General features: G+C 37.6%; 2 protein-coding genes across 2 annotated transcripts in view; both read left to right on the top strand.

Moving 5' to 3' along the window:
* The window catches only part of itga8 (integrin, alpha 8), a 75,139-nt gene extending 71,984 nt beyond the window's left edge, over window positions 1-3,155 (top strand). The window contains exon 30 of the mRNA XM_081389230.1: window positions 1,510-3,155. Within this exon, the coding sequence (XP_081245356.1) occupies window positions 1,510-1,599 (90 nt within the window). The 3' untranslated portion in view covers window positions 1,600-3,155. The remainder of the gene's footprint in view (window positions 1-1,509) is intronic.
* A 6,341-nt stretch (window positions 3,156-9,496) lies between these two features.
* trim35-40 (tripartite motif containing 35-40) lies at window positions 9,497-23,870 on the top strand. Its single transcript, XM_081388907.1, has 6 exons — window positions 9,497-10,046; window positions 10,134-10,229; window positions 20,919-21,149; window positions 21,366-21,388; window positions 21,480-21,601; window positions 22,821-23,870. The coding sequence occupies exons 1-6, from the start codon at window positions 9,660-9,662 to the stop codon at window positions 23,378-23,380; spliced, it is 1,419 nt and encodes a 472-aa protein (XP_081245033.1). The 5' UTR covers window positions 9,497-9,659; the 3' UTR covers window positions 23,381-23,870.
* Window positions 23,871-24,039: the final 169 nt, after the last annotated feature.

Raw genomic sequence — 24,039 nt, 5'->3', positions numbered from 1 at the left:
ATATGATTCTTTAGGGTCTAAATTAAAAGTTTGTAATATACTTTAATTCAATTAATATACTTAAATTAAATTCTCATTAGTATTGTAAGAAAACACTCATTTTACCTGGTCAAAAACAGCTCTGTTTTCAGCATGCCGTTTAAGTGCATGTGTCTTTAAATGATAATGAGCTTTGCTCACCCCGCCCCTCTGTTCTGTGCGCACACCGTTTGTAACACATTAACCATAACGCGTTGTTCATTATAAACGTGGGATTATGAATTATATTAAGAACGTTGTACATAGAAAACATGCCGTAATGTACCCTGAGTGTAAACCTTAGCCGCATTCATCGTGAAGCGTGCAGCAAGCGATTTGCAAAGATTAATATAAATATTAATATAAAGGTTAATAAAACGTTACACTCACTTCTTCTTCTGGAGGTGCAGCAGAACACGAATAGTTGGTACCGCCTTTTTTCAGGAGCAGCCTTTTTTCAGGAGCAGCTTCTTAGCAAAACCAGCTTTATACTGACCCTCGTTTGTAAAGCAGTCTGGTGTGTGAAATGATTCGTGCAAACATGAAAGCATTGACGTTGATCGTGGGGAATATTCCCTTCGAAAACAAACTCAGCCACTGCGTCTTCAGCGGTTCGGATTTAGGAACATCAAAATGACTGCTGTGTTCCTTATTACACCCAAGAACAGAACACCACAATCGCTTAGGCGCCATTCTGCTCACAGACAGTGCTCCAGCGTATCAACAATGGCCGCGCCGGTCCGGGCGGACTGTGATTGACAGCTCGTTCACGAGCGAGGGCGGGGCTGTGTTGACAGGGCGCTGCTGTCAATCAACAATCGTGACGTCACAAAATCGAACGGCTTGATTTGAGATGGGGGAAAACATATAAGGAGATTAAAAAAAAAAAAAACACTGGATGGATTTTTATCATTTTATGATGGTTATAGTACAGGTGTTGTGTACAGGCACTGCCAACACACATTTCAGTACAATCAACTTGTAAAAGTGCATGTACCATTATATGACCCCTTTAAATATTTAACAATATTACTGGGTTTAATTTGTTGTTGTATTTTTAATCAAATAAATGCAGCCTTGGTGAGCCTAAGAGACTTCTTTCAAAAACATAAAAAATTTACCGATCCCAAACTTCGGAACGGCAGTGTGTGTGTGCGCACGGTCAAGACTTTGTCTACAACTTCTTATGATTACTGCCCTGCTTCTTACAACAAATTGTTTCTCATTTTAAAGGAAATGATATCGGTTTAATCAGCATGTCCATAAATGGATGTGGATGTACTTGATCTCCACTGATTGCGGTCCTCTGACTCTCTGGTCTTAAATGGGTCATTGTCCTTCAGCCTTAAGAGCACATCTGTGCAACTGTTTTAGCAGACAAAACATTGGAAGAAAGGAATAATGTCTGTTATCCCAGGGATCACATTCTCATCCTCTGTTCTTTTTTTTCTTTTCCCCACCCGCCTCGTCCCACCTGCTCTGGTTCTTCAGTGCGGCTTCTTCGATCGGGCACGGCCACCCAAAGATGATGACGTGTCAGACCGCGAACAGCTGACCGCAGAAAAATCCACAGATGCGTGAGAGCAGAACAGAAAGGAAGGATGAATAAAGAGGCCATGGGATGATTCTCCATGAAGACAGTGGAGGAGCTGTGTTCGAAGGTTTCAGTATCTTTGTAGAAGACTACAGATCCAAGCCTCTAAATAAACTACAGCTGCCACACTGGACTGCGATCTGTGAGCTGGGCCACAGTACCACTCAAAAACTTTCATAAAGCTTTATTTAAAATGGCAGAAGATCAAGAACTCTTGATAGAGCTGCAATATCCACAGTATCCAAAGAGCCACATTGCCAGTGCAAGACTAGAGGCTGACCAATACAATCCCAAAGATTAAGATCTCACTGTCTGATCAACTCCATCGACTTCCTGTTAGGTTACGATGAAACAGTGATTACTTCTGAGAATTTTTTGTTTAACATTATCAATAGAACTTAAGTCACAAGGTCTGGATCATTCCACAATACACTTCACATAGGCCACATACACACTGCAGCTAAATACAGATCCACCCTTCTTTTAAGTCATTTTCTGATATTTCTTTTGTTTCATATTTAAATATATGACACCAAACAGTTTAAAGTGTTGGCATCCGTGTTTCATGTTTATAGAAGCGAGATGCTAAAACTGTTTGATTATTACTAGAGCAGTCTTGCAGTGTTTTATATATGGCCATTTTTTATATGGCCAGTGTTTAAAGAAATTAAATGTCACATACAGTATACAAATTATTTGTCACCTACAGTATGTACATTATGGATTGTCATAAAAAGAAGCAAATTTTACAGATAAGAATGCGGCTTATTGATAATGATAAAGGTGTAGTGGTAAAGTCTGCGATCTGTGGCTGACTAGAATCTTAATTCTTAAAGAGCTGGTGCATTGCATCAGCCCACAATGTAGTTTCACAGCAAAGCCTCATATGTCTACATGCCTTGTCAATGATTGTTCTGATTGCATATTGAAGCTTGTAAAATAATTGCTCAGTAAGCACAAAGATGGGGGAGGGGGAATGAATAGATATAAATTACATGTGCAATAATGGGACATTTTTGAGTTGATCATTTGTGTGTACACTGGCTCCAAAATGTTTAAAACCTGAGGTTCAGGTTGTTTTGTATATAAAGTTAAAATACTTATATTTGTCAGGCTGGCATGAATATTTCTTTTCCAAACTAAAGAGAACAAAAATACTTTGTCTTTCAGTGCTCTAAATGCATAAATAATGTTAGATGAAGAAGGCACATTAATTCCATCTGTTGGGAATTCATGTTTTTCTGATTGCTGCTCTAACATGTTGCATTCAGAGCATGTTAATGACAAAATAATCTTTTTTGTTGTTGTTGTTGTTGTTGTTGTTTCAATCGGTGCCCACCAGTGTCTTTTAAAACATATTGACTGATAATACAAGAACTGTTTTAAAATCATCTTAGTCATGACAAAACCACATCTTGTTATATTTTCTCCTTTCGAACGATATGATCAATATTTCAGTCCATGAATCATGTATTGTGATGTGCAGCCCTGTCTATTTTACATAGATCTGAAATTAAAATGAAATTTAAAACTATTCTTTATGTATTTGAATTGTTGAAATATTTTTCCTTTTGATTGTACAAAGTGACATTGTAGGGCTGAGCGAATATGTACTATCATCACAATAATATACAGTACTGTGCGAAAGTCTTAGGCATGTTAATACCCCCCCCCCCCCCCCCCCCCAAAAAAAATTGTTTTTAAGTCAGTTATTTGTACCTTTTGCTGTAGTGTCAGTAGGAAATATCAGTTTACATTTCCAAACATTCTTTTTGCCATTAATTGTAATAATCCAGTGAGATTTGTGTATGCACAAGGAGTCTGACAACAGCCGGTTGGATCTGATCTCACCATCATCATCGAGTCCGTCTGTGATTACATGAAGAAACAGAAAAAACTGAGACAAACTAAATCCAGAAGAACTGCGGGAACGTCTCCAAAATGCTTGAAGAAACCTAAGCTACCTGAAAAACTATGCGCAAGTGTACCTGGACAAAAAAGATATTAACATGCCTAAGACTTTTGCACAGTACTGTATACTAATGCATATCTAGTGCAAAGGATTCTTCAGTATGCTGATTAAGGACTGTTGGGACACTCCAGGCACACAGGATGGTTTACACCTCAATGACACATCTGTACTATTTGCTTCACTGGACACATGTGCTTTCCACTACATACTATTTATCTACCAGTGACAGCTTAAACTGAACTGAATGGTGGTGAATTTAATAGAGATATTAAAATACCCTAATGTACAATCTAGGTCAGGGCTTATTAACTTAGGTCAGGTTAAGGGGTCACCACCTGCGTGACATCATTAACCAACGTGGTTGAACGACCAATTTGCGTTTTCGGGAAACAGTCGTGACTAGCTAGTTGATTTCTTCAAAGATGCATCGTACTACGGTAGTTAAGCAGCAACTTGCGTTGTTGTACATACGGGAAACGCAACCCAGAGTATGTTTTTCAGAGAAACGAGTATGTGAGCTCAGCATGTTTCCTAAATATCTGCATACATATTGTGGTATTTGTATGCTTTAGTACAGTTAAAAACTTACTTGCAGCACCTTTAAAACTTTTAACTTTAAAGAGCAAGAGGTTTCAAAATAACAACAAATTAATGGAGTCAGATTAACTCTTTCCCTGCCGGTGTTTTTTTAAAAGTTGCCAGCTACTGCCAGCATTTTTTTTATAATTTTCACAAAACTTTCATGGCCACCCAGAATATTGTTGTATGAATATCTGAACATGCAAGAAAGAACAAAAAATCGGAAAAATCACCCAGCCCTAATATATTTATATACTGTAAGCTCGTCTAAATCGGTCCAGTGGTATCCGATAGAATGGGTGATGGTCTCAGCGCGTTACTGTCTTTAGTTCCAATTAAACTTATCTGACTCCATTTTATCACAACCTCGAATTTAGATTAGCTTGCCAATTGGTTATTGGTCAATTAGCAATACATTTGATTGTTCTATTTAACTCTTTACTTTATATTTTACTCGTTCATTAGGAATCTATGTCCCTCAGAGGTCCTCACACCTGGTCTCATGTTCACAAGCTCATCAGTTTTGGTCAACAAACAGAGGTAATTGGATAAATACCTGAGATGGTCGCATTCACGCTTACACAATCAAAGATACTTTGGTATAGCCCCCACGGAATTGCATACACTTGAATTTAAGGTAACGTTTACTTCAGGCAGAGGTATGGCCACTACTACAGATATAAGTAGACCAATATTAATTCTCTTATAATAGCTTTGGATTGGCCATGTCGTGGTTTCCCACGTACACTTATCTAAAGTAACATTAAATTAAAACAGAGGTAAAACACACCCAAATTTAGATTGGTCAGCAACATTTTAGCTGTTCTTAACGGAAATTCACTTCTTGTCTTTACAAGCCAAGTACACTTATTAGTCGTCACTAATCTGACGCAAAACTTGCAGTAACATACAAATTAGTTTAATCTACTTGAGAAAATAATTTCAGAGTAATTCAGAATAAAATCAAATGTAACTATATTATGTCAGGTAAATATATCATGCAAATTTCATAATCAGTTCAAATATAATCAATACAATAACATCAAATGCTCAGAGATAAAGAGTAAAAGATGTAGGTCTCTGTCTGCAAGTTATCTCTAAACTCTTAAAAACTTGATTACCTTTTGGTTTATTTCTTTGGGAATGAGACATTTGTACCAGTCGCACAGAGACATTTCAAATGATAACAAACATGTATAATACTGTGTGATAATTATTCACATTAAACCATATACACTCACCTAAAGGATTATTAGGAACACCTGTTCAATTTCTCATTAATGCAATTATCTAATCAACCAATCACATGGCAGTTGCTTCAATGCATTTAGGGGTGTGGTCCTGGTCAAGACAATCTCCTGAACTCCAAACTGAATGTCAGAATGGGAAAGAAAGGTGATTTAAGCAATTTTGAGCGTGGCATGGTTGTTGATGCCAGACGGGCCGGTCTGAGTATTTCACAATCTGCTCAGTAACTGGGATTTTCATGCACAACCATTTCTAGGGTTTACAAAGAATGGTGTGAAAAGGGAAAAACATCCAGTATGTGGCAGTCCTGTGGGCGAAAATGCCTTGTTCATGCTAGAGGTCAGAGGAGAATGGGCCGACTGATTCAAGCTGATAGAAGAGCAACTTTGACTGAAATAACCACTCGTTACAACCGAGGTATGCAGCAAAGCATTTGTGAAGCCACAACACGCACAACCTTGAGGCGGATGGGCTACAACAGCAGAAGACCCCACCGGGTACCACTCATCTCCACTACAAATAGGAAAAAGAGGCTACAATTTGCACGAGCTCACCAAAATTGGACAGTTGAAGACTGGAAAAATGTTGCCTGGTCTGATGAGTCTCGATTTCTGTTGAGACATTCAGATGGTAGAGTCAGAATTTGGCGTAAACAGAATGAGAACATGGATCCATCATGCCTTGTTACCACTGTGCAGGCTAGTGGTGGTGGTGTAATGGTGTGGGGGATGTTTTCTTGGCACACTTTAGGCCCCTTAGTGCCAATTGGGCATCGTTTAAATGCCACGGCCTACCTGAGCATTGTTTCTGACCATGTCCATCCCTTTATGACCACCATGTACCCATCCTCTGATGGCTACTTCCAGCAGGATAATGCACCATGTCACAAAGCTCGAATCATTTCAATTGGTTTCTTGCACATGACAATGAGTTCACTGTACTAAAATGGCCCCCACAGTCACCAGATCTCAACCCAATAGAGCATCTTTGGGATGTGGTGGAACGGGAGCTTCGTGACCTGGATGTGCATCCCACAAATCTCCATCAACTGCAAGATGCTATCCTATCAATATGGGCCAACATTTCTAAAGAATGCTTTCAGCACCTTGTTGAATCAATGCCACGTAGAATTAAGGCAGTTCTGAAGGCGAAAGGGGGTCAAACACAGTATTAGTATGGTGTTCCTAATAATCCTTTAGGTGAGTGTAGATTTTTGGATGAATACCTGGTGATCTCAGTGTGAGAGAGAGACAACATGGGGGAGGTGATTGACTCAGGGATGCTAGTTTCTCAAGAGAGAGTCATATATGGGCTATTCTACAGAATTGGTTCAGAGTCAGTGTAAGAAATTCTTGCATGATAGTCTCAGCATGCAGTATATAACAGAGAAGGATTTCTTTGTTCTGTAGGAAGGTACTGGCTACATTTGTTCTTCATTACTATGTGTGGACCTCTGTGTTCAAATGGAGGAAGGGTCTTCCATTCTCTATTCTAAAGCAGTATACGTATATGTGGTGATCTAGCCAGAAACCGACCATATGGACTTGTTATTCAATGTATAGTATTCCTATATGATGTAAGGTATTTTTATTGAAGGTATTCAATAAGATATCTTATTGGTTAACTTGGTGATACTCCCCTCATATTCTTGCTATATCTTCTGAGACAAAGATGCTAATAAACTGGAGAGATACTTGTCTCCCTCAGCGCTGAGTCATTGTTCATTCAAATGCTAATTGCCTGAAGGACTGGAATAAAGCACATGGAATCTTAAATCTAACACTCAGAGTTGGAAACATCTTGAAAAAAAGTGTCTTTTCCTACAAATTTTGTATGTATGCAAATTGTATAATATCCAAGGTACACATTTCTAGTAATTGTGCAGTTAATTATCATATTGTATTTTCAGAAGGTTTTGGAATATTTCTCTTCTCCCCAAATGTGTCACTACCAAAACACAATAATACATAATTTAATAAGAAGGCTTATATTGACCTATTAATATTTTGTTTACATCTACCTTGTAAATATATTTTTTGCTATTTTTTTTTTAAAAAAATCACAGGTAAATCAATTACAATTACAATTTTAACAATATTTCAAGTGTAATGTATAAGATTTGTTGTATTTTAAATCCAGTCTTTCTTTGTAAAAGGCATTAAGTTAATCACACTGATTTCAAAGTTAAGGATTCATTAGTTTGAATATACATTGAACCAAACACTATAATAACATCTTGGTTGATAATTCAATATACTTTATTTTAGACAAAACCTGCATGTTTCGGTCATGATGGCACATTTTCTGGAGTGACAGTAATGTTTTGGTAGCAACCACATCACATTACAGAATTTTAACTCGCATACTAAAACACTACTAAAACATACTAAGATACTAATGATTTGCATAACTGTACTAAAATTTAGTTTATTTCCCCCAAATAAATGATTGTGTTCCCTTTTATCACTATCAAAACAATGATGACATTTTTTGATACTTTTGAGCCTAACTCAAAGATGCTAATCAGCACATGGTTAACTAGCACAGTTCTGAACACACAAAAACTAAATTTGATCGAATAACACTCAAAAAACCATGATGTCACAACCGAAACTTCACCACATGTTTCGGAAGTGACTGTTTCGGGTGTGACAATTTTAGATAACTTTGAGCCTAGTTCTAAGATGATAACAGGCACATGGTTACCTAGCACATTTCTGAACAGTTGTACACACATAAAAACAAAATTTTATGGAAAAACACCCAAAAATGTTTGCTTAATTGCAGAAAAAAAGGTGTTTGGTAGTGACGTTCCTTAAAGTTACACACAGATTGTCAGACTTTTAAACACATTTCCCTCAAAATGGTACCTGTCTACAATGAAAGAGAGGCTATGAGAGAGAGGGACACAGGAATATTTTCTGATCAAAAATGTAGGGGCGTGGTTGAAATCAGTCTCAAGTTCAACCAATGGACTAAAACACACAATGTTTCGGTAGTGACATGAAAATGCAGTGTCTTTCAATATATATATGGACTGTACTGTTTTAAAATCATCTTAGTCATGACAAAACCACATCTTATATTTTCCCCTTTGGAAGGATATGTTTCAGTCCATGAATAATGTATTGTGATGTGCATCCCTGCATGTCTATCCCTGAAATCACGCTTTTGACTTTAAAGTTTTCGATTAAATTACCTGCAAAAATTCCATTCGATGGGAGGCTGCTTTATTTGTATCAGCCTAAACGAATTTCTTTATTTCGCTCAAGTCAAGGTTCAAAATGTCTTGTTAGTTGTTTGTCTTCCGGTTCATTGCGTTATGCAGTCATAAGTGACTGATACGCAACATTTTGTATACAAATTTTGAATTGATTGCAATATGACTGAATAATAAGCTCTTCTGCTCATTGTAGTAGCTACTAATGAAATGAACGTTCGCAGTGCAGTGTTGCCAACTTAGCGCCTTTGTCGCTATTTTTAGCAACTTTTCAGACCCCTTTAGCGACATTTTTTTTTTTTTTTTTAAAGCGACTAGCGACAAATCTAGCTACTTTTTGGACAAACCTCAGTAACCTCCAAATGTTGCCAGCACAGTCCTGTGAGCGCGAGGTCTTGCTTTCTTTTTGCCGTCACACACCTCTCTCTGCGTCTACCCTGTTCAGTGAATGGCTGAGAGAGGATCAGCAGCACGACAGCTAACAGACCTGAATGAGCAGTGTTGTTTCCACGGACTTATCACTTATCTTTTGTTTTATATTTACAGAATTTAGTTTGACCATTTTATTTTACTTTCTTTTCTTGTGCTTATCACTTGTAATAGGCTACTCATTATCACAGTTCATTTATTTCATCCGGTTCCCGAACTCTCTCAATTCAGATAATTTTACATATATAAAATAAAAATTAATTCAATAGCTACTCGTTCTATTGTCTGACAAAAAAAATATAGTAAATGAGAACAGCTTTATTGGACATTCGGCTATATTATATGATATATTATGTTATGTTATATTAAAATACAGTATGTGGGCATGATTTTAATGAAAAAAAAACATTAGGCAGGCAGAACGCAAGTACGCCGCGATGACGTCATGACTATGCTAATTGACGTATGACGTCATCTAGCGACTTTTAGGCGTTAGCTACTTTGCTTTGAATAGTTGGCAACACTGAGTGCAACCTTTGAAGTTAGGCACTTCGACAGAAAACTAAATCGAAAGGTGTTGCGTCCGCAAAGTGGCAGAAATGGCGTCGAAACGTCCATTTTCTGAAGAGGATTTTACGTGTCCTGTTTGTTTTGATATTTTCAAAGATCCCGTGTTGCTTCAGTGCGGCCACAGTCTGTGCAGATACTGTAACCAACAGTACTGGGCGACCAAAGGGTCAAGAGAATGTCCGCTTTGCAGAAAAAGATCTACCTACAATCCTCCCGTTAACCTGGCTCTAAAAAATTTATGCCAAACTTTCCTGGATTATCGGGGCCCAGCTGAGGAGCTGTGCGAGATTCACCGGGAGAGATTGAGTCTGTTCTGTCTGCATGATGAACAGCTCGTGTGCTTGGTTTGTAGAGAGTCACCTAAACACAAAACACACACGTGCCGTCCTGTCCGTGAGATCGCCGAGGAACGTAAGGTAATGCTGGTGATGTTTAGTGACCTTAATACATTTTTTGGCATATTTAATATTCTGATAAACAAACTAATTTCGATTTAATTTTAGATACCTTTTCAGAGTGAACTTAATCTCTTGACTAGAAAAATGAGGATGTTGCAACATGCCAAATTTGAATGTAATCACCAGGCTGAGCACATATGTGTAAGTATGAGTCTAATTTATTGTTGTTATTATTATTATTATTATTATTAGGGGCCAAACACAGAAGGTGCGTATTATGCACCTATTGTATTCGTTGGTGTTCTTTATTATTCTGTTCCCTTTCAATACTGTTCACTTCACATTGAGCAGTCTCTGGCACATATGGGGAAACCATAGACTGTAAAAAATATGGACAAAGCGTCTGTGACGTCACCCATAGACTTTCTGAAGAACGGTTTTGAGGCCGTTTATGGGGGGTATGGGCGGCGCCATCTTGGAAAATCTTGGGGAAATTCTAACCCCGCCCACCTTCTGGCCAATCCATATATGGGTAAAGGATGCGAGTCCAGTTATTCTGCAAATGGAACAGCGCGCGTCACTCAGCTCGCTCTGCTACTCCGGTTATCTCTGTATATATATTTTAGGCAACAATAAAGCGAAATATGTTATAAAACACCACACTAACTCTTTTCGTTTTCATCCCTGAGACCCTGCGTCCTCATATGAGGACATTACATTTTTGCCTCTTGACACAATAATAGTCAAATTTGTACATCTTAGACATTTTGGCCACATTATGGGACACTGCCCACACCATCTTGTGGTGATATCACAACATTACACCAATGTCAGTGAGAAGAAAATGGCTGGAATATCAGCAAAACACTTCTACACCAGTTCCTGAAAGAAAAATGACCCAGGTAAAAAATCTATTCAAATTATATGAATGAAACAAATGTATTTATGTGGGTTCCCGCGGGGACTTAAAAAGTCTTAAAATGTCTTAAATTCTGAACTTTAAATTTAAGGCCTTAAAACGTCTTAAAAACAGGCAGATTTTCATCCGCGGTCTTAAATTTCATTTAGTCAGGTCTTAAAAAAGATTTTACCCTCGTTCATTTCCAGAAACGCTGGCCGCATAAAGTTAGTACAAAGTGGCAAAAAAGTATCGAAGTCGCTCGCCAAGAGGCAGTTCACATATCGCGTCTTTTTCGAGTAGGGGGAGGCTGCAGACCTGGAGCCGGTAGATCTACGCCCCAAGCAGTTTTACGCCCCAGCAGTTTTACGCCCCTGCTGTTCCTGATGCGTCCAGTAGGGGGAGACTGTACAGCGACACGAATTGAGGTATATTAAATAATCTGCTAAAGTTATTGTTGTTTAGCAATGATGCAACATTTATTATTTATAAACGATTAGCTTGATAGAGCTAGGTAGATATCAATTCATTTCTATATAGCAATGGATGGGTCTATAGTTTATTTCGAGAGACAAAAAGTTATGGACGGTCAGGTTGATGTTCTGTCTGGCTTAAATTTAGCTGATCACGTGTAGGTTTAGCTGCCCCTCGTCTTTTCTACTCAATTTCAAAATTAATTTTATTTTGAATTTTCTTTTGTTGCCTGTCTTTATCTTGCGTGAGATGGCCTCTTCTGGTAAGACTGTTTACTCCTTTCTGGTTTGAGTTGTTTCTTATAAATGAGATTATCTAACTATCTAATTTATATCTAAATATACATTTTTCTTAAAATAGCTTACTGATCTGGACTAAAATGTAGGTTGTGTGCACTTAATGTGGGATTTATCATACTCTGTCTTTACCAAGTTCTATTCTACAGAGAATACAGAATACCAAGTTCTACAGAGACATACATGGACATGTTTTTAATGTCATTTTCAATTTTCTCTGCACAGTCCATCATCACTGGCCAAAAGAAATCAAAGTGTCTTGACACTTTTTCCAAAAGTGTTCCACCAACAAGCCAACACCAACACTGTGCCGTTGTAGCCTACTTTGAAGATCAGGAGCAAATTGATTGCAATCCACACTCACCTGACATAAATTCTGGACAGCACACCCACACACACTGTGACAAGATCAAATTCACCATGGATGTCCTTTTTACATTTTTTAAATGTTTAATTTTATTTTATTTTATGAAATACCCACAGATATGTGGTCTGTGACTCTTTTATGTGGGTCTACAGTGATTCTGCAGGGTCTCCAATAAGTCTTATAGTTTATCTCAGTTGCTTTGGTGCATTTCTCAGATCACAACTGAAATCACATCATCTTGTCACTTGTGCACATCATAAAAGCAATTTCTCATTTTTTTATACAAATTGCAAATGCTTCGGTACATTCATGCAATTGATAATGTACAACTCTCTGCTGTTTCCTACAGTATCAACTCTTTATGTCATGTTGATCAAAATGTAGGCCTATTATACTATTTCTCTGTTGAATTGTCATACTCCTCAAAACATCTAGGCATTAGTTCCTTGCATAAGTCATTAAATGCAAAATGGTTGACTAGTTGTCAAACTGTTAAGCATGTTTTCAATACATTTCTATTAGACTTTATTTTGTAAATGTGTCCTGAATTGATTAATTGCGGAGGTGTATTTAGAATTTCACTAATGAAGGAAATAATGAATTGATCAATTAGGATGCAGCAAGGGAATTCATAATCAATTGCATGAATTTACCAAAGCATTGGCAATTTGTTCAAAAGTAGTTATGAGAATTTCAGTAGTGATCTGAGAAATGTACCAAAGCAACTGTGATAAAAAATTAAGGATTCAGGAATTTTATACAAAATGTAACAGTGAGTCCTGCTGCGTGTGAATTTGACAAGATCAAATTCACTATGGATGTCCTTTGTACAATTTTTTTAATGTTTATTTATTTTTTATTTTTATCAGTGAGCAGAAGCACTTTGACAGGAGGATAGAAAAACAGTTAAAGAAGATTGGCAAGCCATAGGGGAGTCATCTACAGGAGTCATCATAATTCATAAATGGTGTTGATAAATAATGTTTTTGTGAACAACAATATTGTCTCTTTCTTCTTAATGGCCCTTGGAATTTTAGAAAAGGGTTAAATTGTGTTTGTCTTCATAAAATGCTATGTAGGACACTGTTTTGTAGCTGTATGATGACTAATAGTAAATAGTACAGCAGATATTTAATCGAGGATCCATATGATTACACGGTGTTGTATGTCTAATGGGCTAAATATGGTTAATATCTAAATGTAACTTTATATAAATTCACAACAACATATTTCACTCAGTATCACTCAGTCTCCTGTATATAAAAACATACAGTGAATATTCTATATTCAGTATTCAATGAACTATTCTATAGTAGGTCATAACTATTCTACAGTAGGTCATATATCATTACTTGTCATCTGATCCAACTATGTGTATTATTAATTTTTTAATTCACAAAAACAAATAGTCTTCTGTAGGCTGAGTGTAAAGAGTGAAGCCTAACTGAATATCTACAGATATTTTAATCCATATAGTGCAGATCTACGCTGTAACGTTTATATTTAAATGAACAAAAACCACAAAATTGGGCAAAGTCTATGAACGGGACGGTTATTAATGTGTAAGTTTTGAGCGTTTAATGGTGTTATTTCGCAGTATATCCCCCTACTGGACGCATAAGGAACAGCAGGGGCGTAAAACTGCCTGGGGCGTAAAACTGCTTGGGGCGTAGATCTACCGGCTCCAGGTCTGCAGCCTCCCCATATAGTCTTTTTCGCGCTCAAGTTCATTCAAATGTAAGCGCGCTTGAAGCAACGCGCTCGTTTTTTTTCCAGGCGCAGCAACATGAAAAAAGACATGAAGGATGCGGGTTCTCTTCTCCGTAAATAAATCTTGTAACAGAGCTACTACAGCAAGCGTTTTTCGGCGGTGGAAATCCATTAGCCACTAAAACTTTTTTGTCATTGTGGAGTTGCATAGCAACGACAGACGCCACGGGAAAATCGGACCGAATTTTACTATTAATAATAAAAGATAAGCTAAAGTGTATTGTAAATATCACTTAATCATTTTTTTTTATAAAAAGAATGAGTCAAAAAAGATAAATTAAAGTCTGAAATATGTAAGGTTTATCTTTTTATAAAAAACTTTTTTGTCAACTTTATTTGAACTTGTAGCCTACATGTTAGTATATAACATGTTGCAAGACACTTTTAAAATCTGGCTATCATTTTTAATTGTATTATTTTAATGTTTATGTTAGTGCGTATTGATGCTAATTTTATTTGTTATTTGCTGTTTTTCGGCATAAAACTTGGTGAATTGATTTCATTGTCTAGTATTAGTACTTTTTGAACAAGATTCTGTGATAACAGTGATAATTTTTGGCACTATAATAATTAATTGAAAAGTTCATGCCATTTCATCTCTAGTTAAGATCAACTAATTATGTGTTTTTTTACAGTAGGCCTATATGCAAAGTACAATTTTCTATAAAAAAATGATATCTGATTCTGTTCTTTTCTCTGACACGCGTTGTTGGGTCTGGAAGGTTACTAATGTGATTGCTTTATCTGTAAATTAAGTTAATGCTTTTTCGATTACTGAATTAATTGAAATAAAATGAATTCTTTGATTTGAATATTTTTTGGCAATGCGTCATGTTGGTCTTAAATTTCAATCTTTATGGTCTTAAAATGTCTTAAAAAGGTCTTAAATTTGACTAACTGAAACCTGCAGGAACCCTGAAAATGTACAATACTGTCTCTATCATCGTATGGGGATTAAAATTTGACATTTTAGTAATAGTAGCACTCTAGGACATCAGTAAATGTGAAGTACTCGTTTGAGGACATTGGGACTATATAACGTTATTTATTCTACCATGTGGTTAGCTAAACTTGGGAATATTTAGATGGATCGCAATAACATTGAAAAAACAACGTGTGTGTGTGTGTGTGTGTGTGTGTGAGAGAGAGAGAGAGAGCATGCATTATTGAGTTAACATGGAAAAACTGGTTTGCTTTAGTGCAGAAAACTGGTAAAAATCAAGAAGTTTAAAATGAAAGTGAGCCAATAAGGGGTCTTCTACTGCTCTCTGCTGGCCATAACCATTACTATTATAACACAATCAGATTTTGTCAGTTTATCACTTCATTTGTACTGACACTTCACATAATTGCTAGTACTATGTCCTCACATGAGGACATCATATGGTAAATCTTAGACCCACTGTCCTCACATGAGGACATCATTTTCTGCAAAAACAAAAACAAATTTTAGTTATTATACTTATTAGCTCCTACTTATCCCAAATAGCAAGAACGATTATAAAATGCACACCAGGCAAACTCTCGGGTCTCAGGAGAAATCTTAAACATTACAGCCACACAAATGTGGTTCAGGCAACGCGTATTGATTATATTCAATAACATTAGCCTTTTTATAACAAAATGAAATATAAAACACAACCCTGCCTCTTTTCGTTTAAATATACAAATATTAAACATTTTAATATGGTCCAGGCAATATGTGCATTTGTACTAAACAACAGATGTTGCAGTAAACAACATTACAAATCATCTTCGTTGTATTAAAATTTAAGGGCATATGGCGCCCTGGGCGAACCACCCTATTTTATGTAAATTTATATATTTAAATTATTATAAACTGAGGCAAATAAAAAAATAGCCTGCCATAAATCCCCCAAAACTGCACAACTGTACAGTAAAAACATTAAAGTGAGTGATATTATGTTTGTTTTTTGGTTTAAATACATTATTATGCTACAAAACATTCTGTCTGGTTACATTAGCTAGTTAGACAGAAAAAGGTTCTGTAATATGTGTAATAGAAACCAACATATAGTATAACGTAAGTGATATTAGCTTATTTTATTAAATGCATAATAATGTATACATAACGAGATGCGTGATAGCTGCATAGGCTACATACCTTCTACTTTCCTAATTTAGGCTCCTGATGGTTCCACCGTGTCTACACCGGACGCAATCGTTGTTACTGGCATCGCAAAAGCTAAAAGCTGTCTACACTGGATGGGACAAAGCATCCAGTCTAGACAACATCACTGATTATAACTGGTTCTATTGTCTTTTGTCACGTTCGCGTCCGGTGTAGACACGTTGTTAGATCTGTTTTCTTATCCATGATTTTAGTTTTGGTTGATTTTGAACTACTCCCGCTCCCCTTCGTGACATCACCTCAGGTTAGGGTTGCCAACTCTCTGAAATGAAAATAAGGAACGGGGGGACAGGCCCCCGTGACACGCCCCCGGACACGCCCCCCAAGGAATAATAAAAAAAAAAAAAAAAACTCCTGAAATGATGACTTCTGGTGAATATTGTGGAAACTAATTGATATATTTAGATAAATATATTTAATACATTGTAGCATATTATAATACAACTTATAGGCCTATAGAATAGCAAAGTAGGCCTAATCAATATACAAGACTGAACCACAAAAGTTAGATGTGAAATATAAAGCCTATCATGATCATTTTGCCAACAATGAACCATGGATTTGTTTAGTTTATAATACATTTTATTTTTAACTTAAACAAATACAACATCTAACATTCAAAACTTCTGTAGCCTTGTGCAAACTTATTCAATAGAATTAGACTTCTAGAATGTTCTTTCCAGTGCAAAAAAATATATTTTTAATTTAATTAGACAACATTTTAAGGTGTAGTGCAAATATATTTATATAATTATACTTCCATTATAGTTAACTTTCTTTCCAGTGCAAAACAATAATATAAAAACATAAATAAAAAAGCTAATAAAGAAAATCTAAAATATTGCACTCAAATACTGCATTCAAGCAATACAACACCTGTATGTATGCACATGGAAAATCTCACAGAAATAAATAAACCTCCAGACTAAGCACATTGTGCAGCTATTTTTTCCATGTGTACTTTTTTTTATTTCTTTACAATGTTAGGCTAAACCTGTACTATCTCTTTTAATATAATCACTTTCTTATGAACTAATTTGAGTTTTAAAATTACATAGCCTACTATATCAGCTGGAGACGTCTGACGGACAAGGAACCGTGACATCGCTCGGCCGTGTATTCATTGTCCCTCACGCATTCCAGCCACGGGTAGTCATTTTCCCATTCAATTCTATATATTCTATTCTATATTTTTGTGTCCTTTTCTTTTTCGCCGGCTGCTCGGAGGAAGTCATTTTTACATTTCCCGCTGTTGTCACTTGTCGTCATCGTTGCTACGATACGTGACTCACAATGACTGAAACGACCAATTAAAAGGGCATTCTCTGATGATGTTCCAAGATGTTAAAAACGCTATGCTGATCATAGACAATTCAGGGGGAGAAATTAGTATCTACCGCACCGTCAGGGTTTTTTTTCACTGCACTGAATTGATTCTCAAAAATACGGAACAAAGTGCGTTCCGTATCAGTTCAATACGGAACAAGACTTTTATGTGTCAAATACGGAACGATTCCGTATTATACGGAACGGTTGGCAACCCTACCTCAGGTCTCCCCAGTGGAAGCCCTGAGGTGATATAAACCAAACCCCGCTGAAGTGAGAGTACTTCTCCAGTCGCACACTCCAAGTCCCGTTGGACGCCAACTCTTATGTCCTCCGAGCCAAAGTACAGGTTCTGCTAGCAAAGGGAGTTGTAGAAAAGGCCCCTGCAGCGAGTCAGGCTTTTACAGCCACTACCTCCTCGTCCCGAAGAAGGATGGCGGCCTCAGGCCCATCCTTGACTTGCAGATCTGCCCTGGGGATTGTTTTTTAACTATGCATACTTTCATATCCAGATAGCTCCCCATCATAATCCATTCTTGAGATTCACGTTTGAGGGGGTGGCTTATCAATATACTGTCCTACCATTGTATATTGCCAGTGCTTACCACCTTTACGAAATGCGTGAATGCAGCTCTCTCCCCATTAAGGTGAAGGGGAGTTTGCTTCCTGAATTACATCGATGATTGGTTGCTCTTAGCCCAATCAGAAGAAAAATAGTGTGCGTACAGATCTCTGCTCCTCAGCCATCTAGAAAGCCTGGGGTTCAGAATCAACTTGAGGATCTTGGACAGAGCCAATGTTGACTGCCTGGAAATGATGGCAGTGCTCCTGGCCGTCAAGGAATTTCAGCAGGAGCTCAGGTCCCGTCTACTGAACAGACTGGCACGCCGCCTCCTCCTGTGGGCACAGGACAATTTCCGCTCAGTACGTGCTTTACATGTGCCGGGATCCATCAATCGGGAGCAGATATTCTGTACCAGAAAGGACCACCCCCAGGGAAATTCGACTCCACCCACTGATGGTCCGCATGATTTGGAGCATTTTCGGCCAGGCAGAAGTGTATCTCTTCGCAACGGAAGAGAACACCCACTGCCCGACATTCTTTTCGAATGAAAAGGACACATCGGCCCACAGGTGGCCCCCTCTGTGCCTGTATGCCTTCCCCTCTGGAAGCACTGCTCCCTCAGGTCATCAGCCAAATCAGGGAGGACAGATGCTCAGTCTTACTCATGGCACCACTCTGAGAAGGGACCTCCTTTCCCAAGCGAAAGGGTCCATCTCGCATCCCCAACCCAAGTTGTGGAGACTCCACCTATGGCCTCTTGACCGGGAGCCTTCAAGCCTCTCCCGGAGGGTCTTGAATGTGATCTCTTAGACTAGGGCACCTTATACCTGGCACCTTTATATGCAGAAGTGAGCTCTTTTTTATCATACTTTCTTGGCTCACCCCCCTCCCTCCATCAGAGAACACAACAAGCACCTTAAAGGGATATTTCAGGATTTAGCATTAAGCTTTGTAAACCCGTAGTGTTTTCGAATTACCGTGCTTTCCTCCCTCATGTCCCCCTGAGACGAGAGATTTATGTATTTTTTGTCTGGAAAAAATCCTCAGATGATGCAAAAATCTTCATTTTGCATCATCGGAGGATTTTTTGGCCAGAGGCTAAAGACTACAGCCAGTAGTAGGCTCTTGTTCTGTGGAGAAAGCTGAGTAGTTTGGGTTACCATCCTCTTTTTCCCGTACATGTCCGGCCGCCAAGATCGTCCAAAATGTCCGGGATTCAGCTTTTGCTTTCTGCAGTCGCCATTCATTGTTTACATGCACACCTCTTGTTTCAATCTAACTGAATTCATTCCGATTGGTGAATCTGAATGTAGTGTTGACATGAAGGCTAAACAAGTGATCGGTTGATGTGCTTTTTAACATTGCTAAGAAAATTCCCGCTACTCCGACGCTCATCAGTAATCACGCCACCAACCTCGCGCCGTTCTACCCTCAGCCTTGTCCTGCTCGCCACAGTAAACATAATGAATGGCGACTGTAGAACGCAAAAGGTGAATCCCGGACATTTTGGGTGATCTCGAAATCCCGGGCAGATTCGTCACGGAGACTCACTAGTAGCCTAGTCTTGTTGTTTAACTGTGTGCTCTTACCGGGAGACGTGGCTTGGGAGTGGCCTTGTAGAGCAGCAAAGCAAGTGCTTTCTGGGAGTTATTGTCTTTCATGCACATAAGCCAAAAATACATTTTCTGGCTTTTCAGTCTAGAAGGCTCCAAATTCAAATATAATTCCACATTTCTACTACATAAATGACCCATTTTAAATACACATTCATCTTTCCAGAGGTGAAGTATCCCTTTAACTGCTGGTCATTAACAAATGAAAGGTCTTCACCTAACAGCCATTGGTCCTCGCAGCCAGCAGTGTTTCCGATGTGTGTGTCCATGAAACTTCATGGATTCCTGTATATGTTCATATACGGAAAGCATCTGGGTATTTAGAACTGTATTGAGAGGGAACGCTCTGGTTACCAACGTAACCTCGATTCCCTGAGAAAAGGGAATGAGCATTGCGTATCCTGCCGTGCTACTGTGCATATGTGCGAGTCGACACTATTGCTATTCAGTCAAGAAAATCTGACTAAATGGCCGGTCTTAGTGCAACATAGTGATTTAGCGTTTAAATATTGCATATTTTTGAAACCTTTAGTCCGATCGAGATGAAACCACCGTAGGAAAATCGCAAACATAGGTCGTTGGCTACATGCTAATAGCCAAATGTCAACATTTTTATAGTAAGTGGCAAGTTATTTTATGTGCTCATAAATATAAATGTCTATAACTCATAAACAAAATGAGATATTTTCACCAAATTTGACACACTTATGTATGGACGCACTATGAGGACACATAAAATAATTGGTGGGATTATGTCACTTGGTGGCGCTATAATTGAACATGACATGAAACAAACATGATACTAACTACAATACAGTATTATGATGTAAATTGCTATATTTTACAAATGTTGTATCATTACGAAACTCAGTGTGTGCCATCGGCACCATGCCCTGAAGGTAATCAAAAAGTTTATAGACAGCGCTATCTGTGGTCAAAAGTTATAATGCAATTTAAAAAAAAAAAAAAAAATTTTAATTTAGCCTAATATCATGAAACTGGTCTTAATAGATTGCCTGGGTCACCCCAAGAACATAGAGACCAATGTTGCCATAGTTGGCCAAGCTTCCTGTCCGCCATTTATTTTACCACCTACTTTTTCGAACCGTTGGTCTGGTTTTCACCAAATTCATGTCGACAATGCCGGCAAAAAGTTTGTGTCATGGATGAAACAGTTTTCATATACCGCATCAACAAAGTGAACACACCACATCAGTTGGGATACAGTGCCACCTATTGGTTAAAAGTGATAAACCAATAAATCATAATACTTGTGAGTGTATTATGCTTTTTTAGCCATTTCGCCTATCATCTTAAAATGTCTTTAATTGCTTATTGTTGCAGTTGGTCTGACATTTATTTTTTATTATTGTTGTTGTTCTATTCTATTACATGATATAACATGTTGTTGTATGTGTTTGCTGTTCAGCACCAGGTCTGGCACACAGAGAATGTCATCAAGAAGGATTTTAAGCATCTTCACCAGCTTCTGTATGATGAAGAAAAAGCCATGCTTGCTGCACTGTACAAGGAAAAAACACAGAAAGCACAGCTCATTAAAGACAAAATAGAGAAGATGAATAACGAAATAATATCTCTGTCAAAAATGATTGGAGAATTGAGAGGTAATTTGGATAATGGGGACATCCAGTTCCTTCAGGTTAGCACTTTATTATTTCTTCTCTACCTTTATTGTTTATTGCCTTCTCTCCTCTCTCATTGCATTCATTTAAAAGGTACAGCAGGACAATAATCTAAAAGAAAAATAGTAAAAGCTTGAAAAAAATCTACATATTCCAACCTTAAAACTTCTACAGTTAACCAAATGATGTAGGCTGTCTTCATTAACTTTTCATATTTCCTACATTTTCAATAGAAATTCAAGGACATGATGGAGAGGTGAGCAGGCTATCTCCTTTTCCTCTTTTTTTCCCCCTCAATATTGAGTTTAAGCAGTAATTCTGAGTCTGACCTCTGAATGTGCTTCCAGAGCCCAGGACATTAACCAGGATCCAGATCCAGTTCAAGGAGGGCTGATTGATACCGCACAATACCTGGGCAATTTGAAGTTCACAGTGTGGTCAAAAATAAGTGTTACTGAAATAAGTTACTGTTAGTTGATTTATAAAACATTCAAAAATTTTGTTTTCATGGAAGGTATAAATCTTTTCTCAGTGAAACTGACAACAAGCATTTATTTGCTACATCTTGGGGTTAATATATAAAAAAAGCGTCTGTGATATAGAAAAAATCGAGTTTAAAACACGTCAAGTTCTTATAAATGTAGCCTACTCGTATTCATGTTGGTTTCTTATTTCATATTTCACTTTTTTACCATTTTCAGGAAAAGTTAATTCAATGATTTGTCATGTGATGTTGTTTTTAAATGCATTTAACAAATATAAAAAAATATTAATTCATAAATATAATGTTTTTAGGAAGTCATACTATATGAAAATTCATAACCTGAACCAATGTAGTGTAAAAAGTCCAATTATCTGATGTTTTCAATAATTGGTTGACACTAGCCGCGTTTCCATTAAAGATTCGCTCAAAACTTTTGCGATTTTTTTTTTTTTTCTAAATATCGATAAAAAACTATTGCGAAATGACGGCGTTTCCATTAACCGATGTTATGCGACTAAAACGTAATTTTTTCCTCTCGTGATAAGTCATTCCAAAAATCATGGCAACGGACGTTGGTAAGTTTATATATTTATCACAGCCACGTACCGCACTAGACGTTATTATTATTAATGGAAGGAAACGTAGGCGTGTTATCCAAGCATTAATGGCAAGGAAAGACCTTATAGGCTACTGTGTCTGTGAGCGGCACATATGAGGTGTTTCTGGGTGTTTCTCACTCATATCTGCTGCGAGGTCTTGGTTGTGGCATTTCTTTGATGTTTAGAATCCAGTATTTCTGTCATTCTTTTGTCTTTTATGAATTAAATAAAGAACTCCGTCTCGTATTCTGTCCAAACACACCGCGCCTTCTAAGTCAGGTGACCTGTAAATCCGCAAAAACTGTTTCCACCTCATGCGAGCGTAAAAACTTTTTTGCGATAAATGGGAGTTTTTGCGAAATTTATGTTTCCATTGAGCGCATTTTCAATTCGCAATTTCAATTTGCGCAATTTGAAGGGTAATGGAAACGCGGCTAGACTGTCATGAGGGTCAGTAATATAATGATAATAAATAATAGTAACAATAACATGTTGGACCACATGACTATGATTTGGCAGATAAGTTTTTTAAATATTAATGAGCAGTTTTGTTATCATTGATTACATTTATAAAGCCACATCTTTGCAATATTCTCTGTTTTCAGCTCCTGTGGTGCTCAATCCTAACACCGCTAACAGTCAACTTATACTGTCTGAAGATCTGACAAGCTTGAGGGACGAAGATGAGTTTGAAGAGGAAGACGTGGCTGGTGTGAAGAGGAAGCTGCTTCCCGCTAACCCGGAGAGATTTGATAGGTTTCCCTGTGTTCTGGGTTCTGTGGGCTATTCCTCAGGGACACATATTTGGGATGTGGATGTGGGAGACAGCACCTTCTGGATGCTGGGAGTCACTACAGAGTCTGTCCAGAGAAAAGGAGCCACCAGTCTGCCCAGAGAGGTCTGGTGCGTCGGCTATGACAGCGACACTCTCAGTCTGAAGGCTCCTCAGGAGTCATGCATCCCTTTGCTTGGGTGTGAGAAACCGAAGCGAGTGAGAGTGAAGCTCGATTTGGATGAAGGACAGCTTTCATTCTCAGATCCTCTCAGCAATACACTCTATCACACATTCACGACCAATTTCACGGAGAAGGTCTTTCCATTCTTCTGCAATCTGTGCAGCGTCTCTCCTCTGAGGATTGTGCCTGTGGTCAAGACCTGTAATTAAAGGAGATATAAAGTTTGTTTGGAAGTATGTTTCGGTATGGTTATCTTTTGGAATGCTGTCTTTTCAGTTTGCAGTAATTCTTGTTAACTTTGTCTATGGCAGAAAATAGGCAAGCCAAACAAGAAACACTACAAACTGACTAGTGATTTATCTTAGCAAATGTTGACTCTCGGTGTTCTTGAGTATTCTCTTCTTTCTTTAAGTAAGCTTGCATTACATTATTAAAAGTAAACCTGTTACTGATCTATAATGCTCAATCTTTTGGTAACTTTAGGTACAGTAAGAGTTTAAGAAGTTAATTTCTTTGAAAAAATTGTCAATTGCTACATTCAAATAAAGTATAGAGTTCATCATGATCTTTATTGTTGTTTAATGCACCTCATCTCTCTTGTTTGCATGCTAGTGAGAGAAAGCAAATGGCTCACAGAAAGACAACTGTTCTTACAGTTTGATTAAATATCTTACTAGTAAGATTAAAGATGTTACTAGTAACAAATGCCATACACAAAAGTCTCTAATAAACAGTGGAAGTGTAAAATAGACACTAACTTACTAGTAACTATTATAATAGTGAATACATAATAAGTGCCAATATCTAATGAATAGTTGAAATGGTAAACACAATCCAGATATCATGGTAAAAACAGTTACCAGCAACA

The sequence above is a fragment of the Scardinius erythrophthalmus genome, assembly GCF_964197995.2.
Source record: "Scardinius erythrophthalmus genome assembly, chromosome: 16".
Lineage (NCBI taxonomy): Eukaryota > Metazoa > Chordata > Actinopteri > Cypriniformes > Leuciscidae > Scardinius > Scardinius erythrophthalmus.
The sequence above is the reverse complement of the archived record's forward strand: the minus strand, read 5'-3'. Positions and strand labels throughout refer to the sequence as shown.

What these genes read in the sequence shown, in the direction of transcription:
- trim35-40 (XM_081388907.1), top strand. Translation starts at nt 9,660, where the DNA reads ATGGCGTCGAAACGTCCATTTTCTGAAGAGGATTTTACGTGTCCTGTT. An exon ending in TTCAAGGACATGATGGAGAG is followed by an intron (nt 21,389 to 21,479) that starts GTGAGCAGGCTA and finishes ATGTGCTTCCAG; the next exon opens with AGCCCAGGACATTAACCAGG. An exon ending in TGTTACTGAAATAAGTTACT is followed by an intron (nt 21,602 to 22,820) that starts GTTAGTTGATTT and finishes CTCTGTTTTCAG; the next exon opens with CTCCTGTGGTGCTCAATCCT.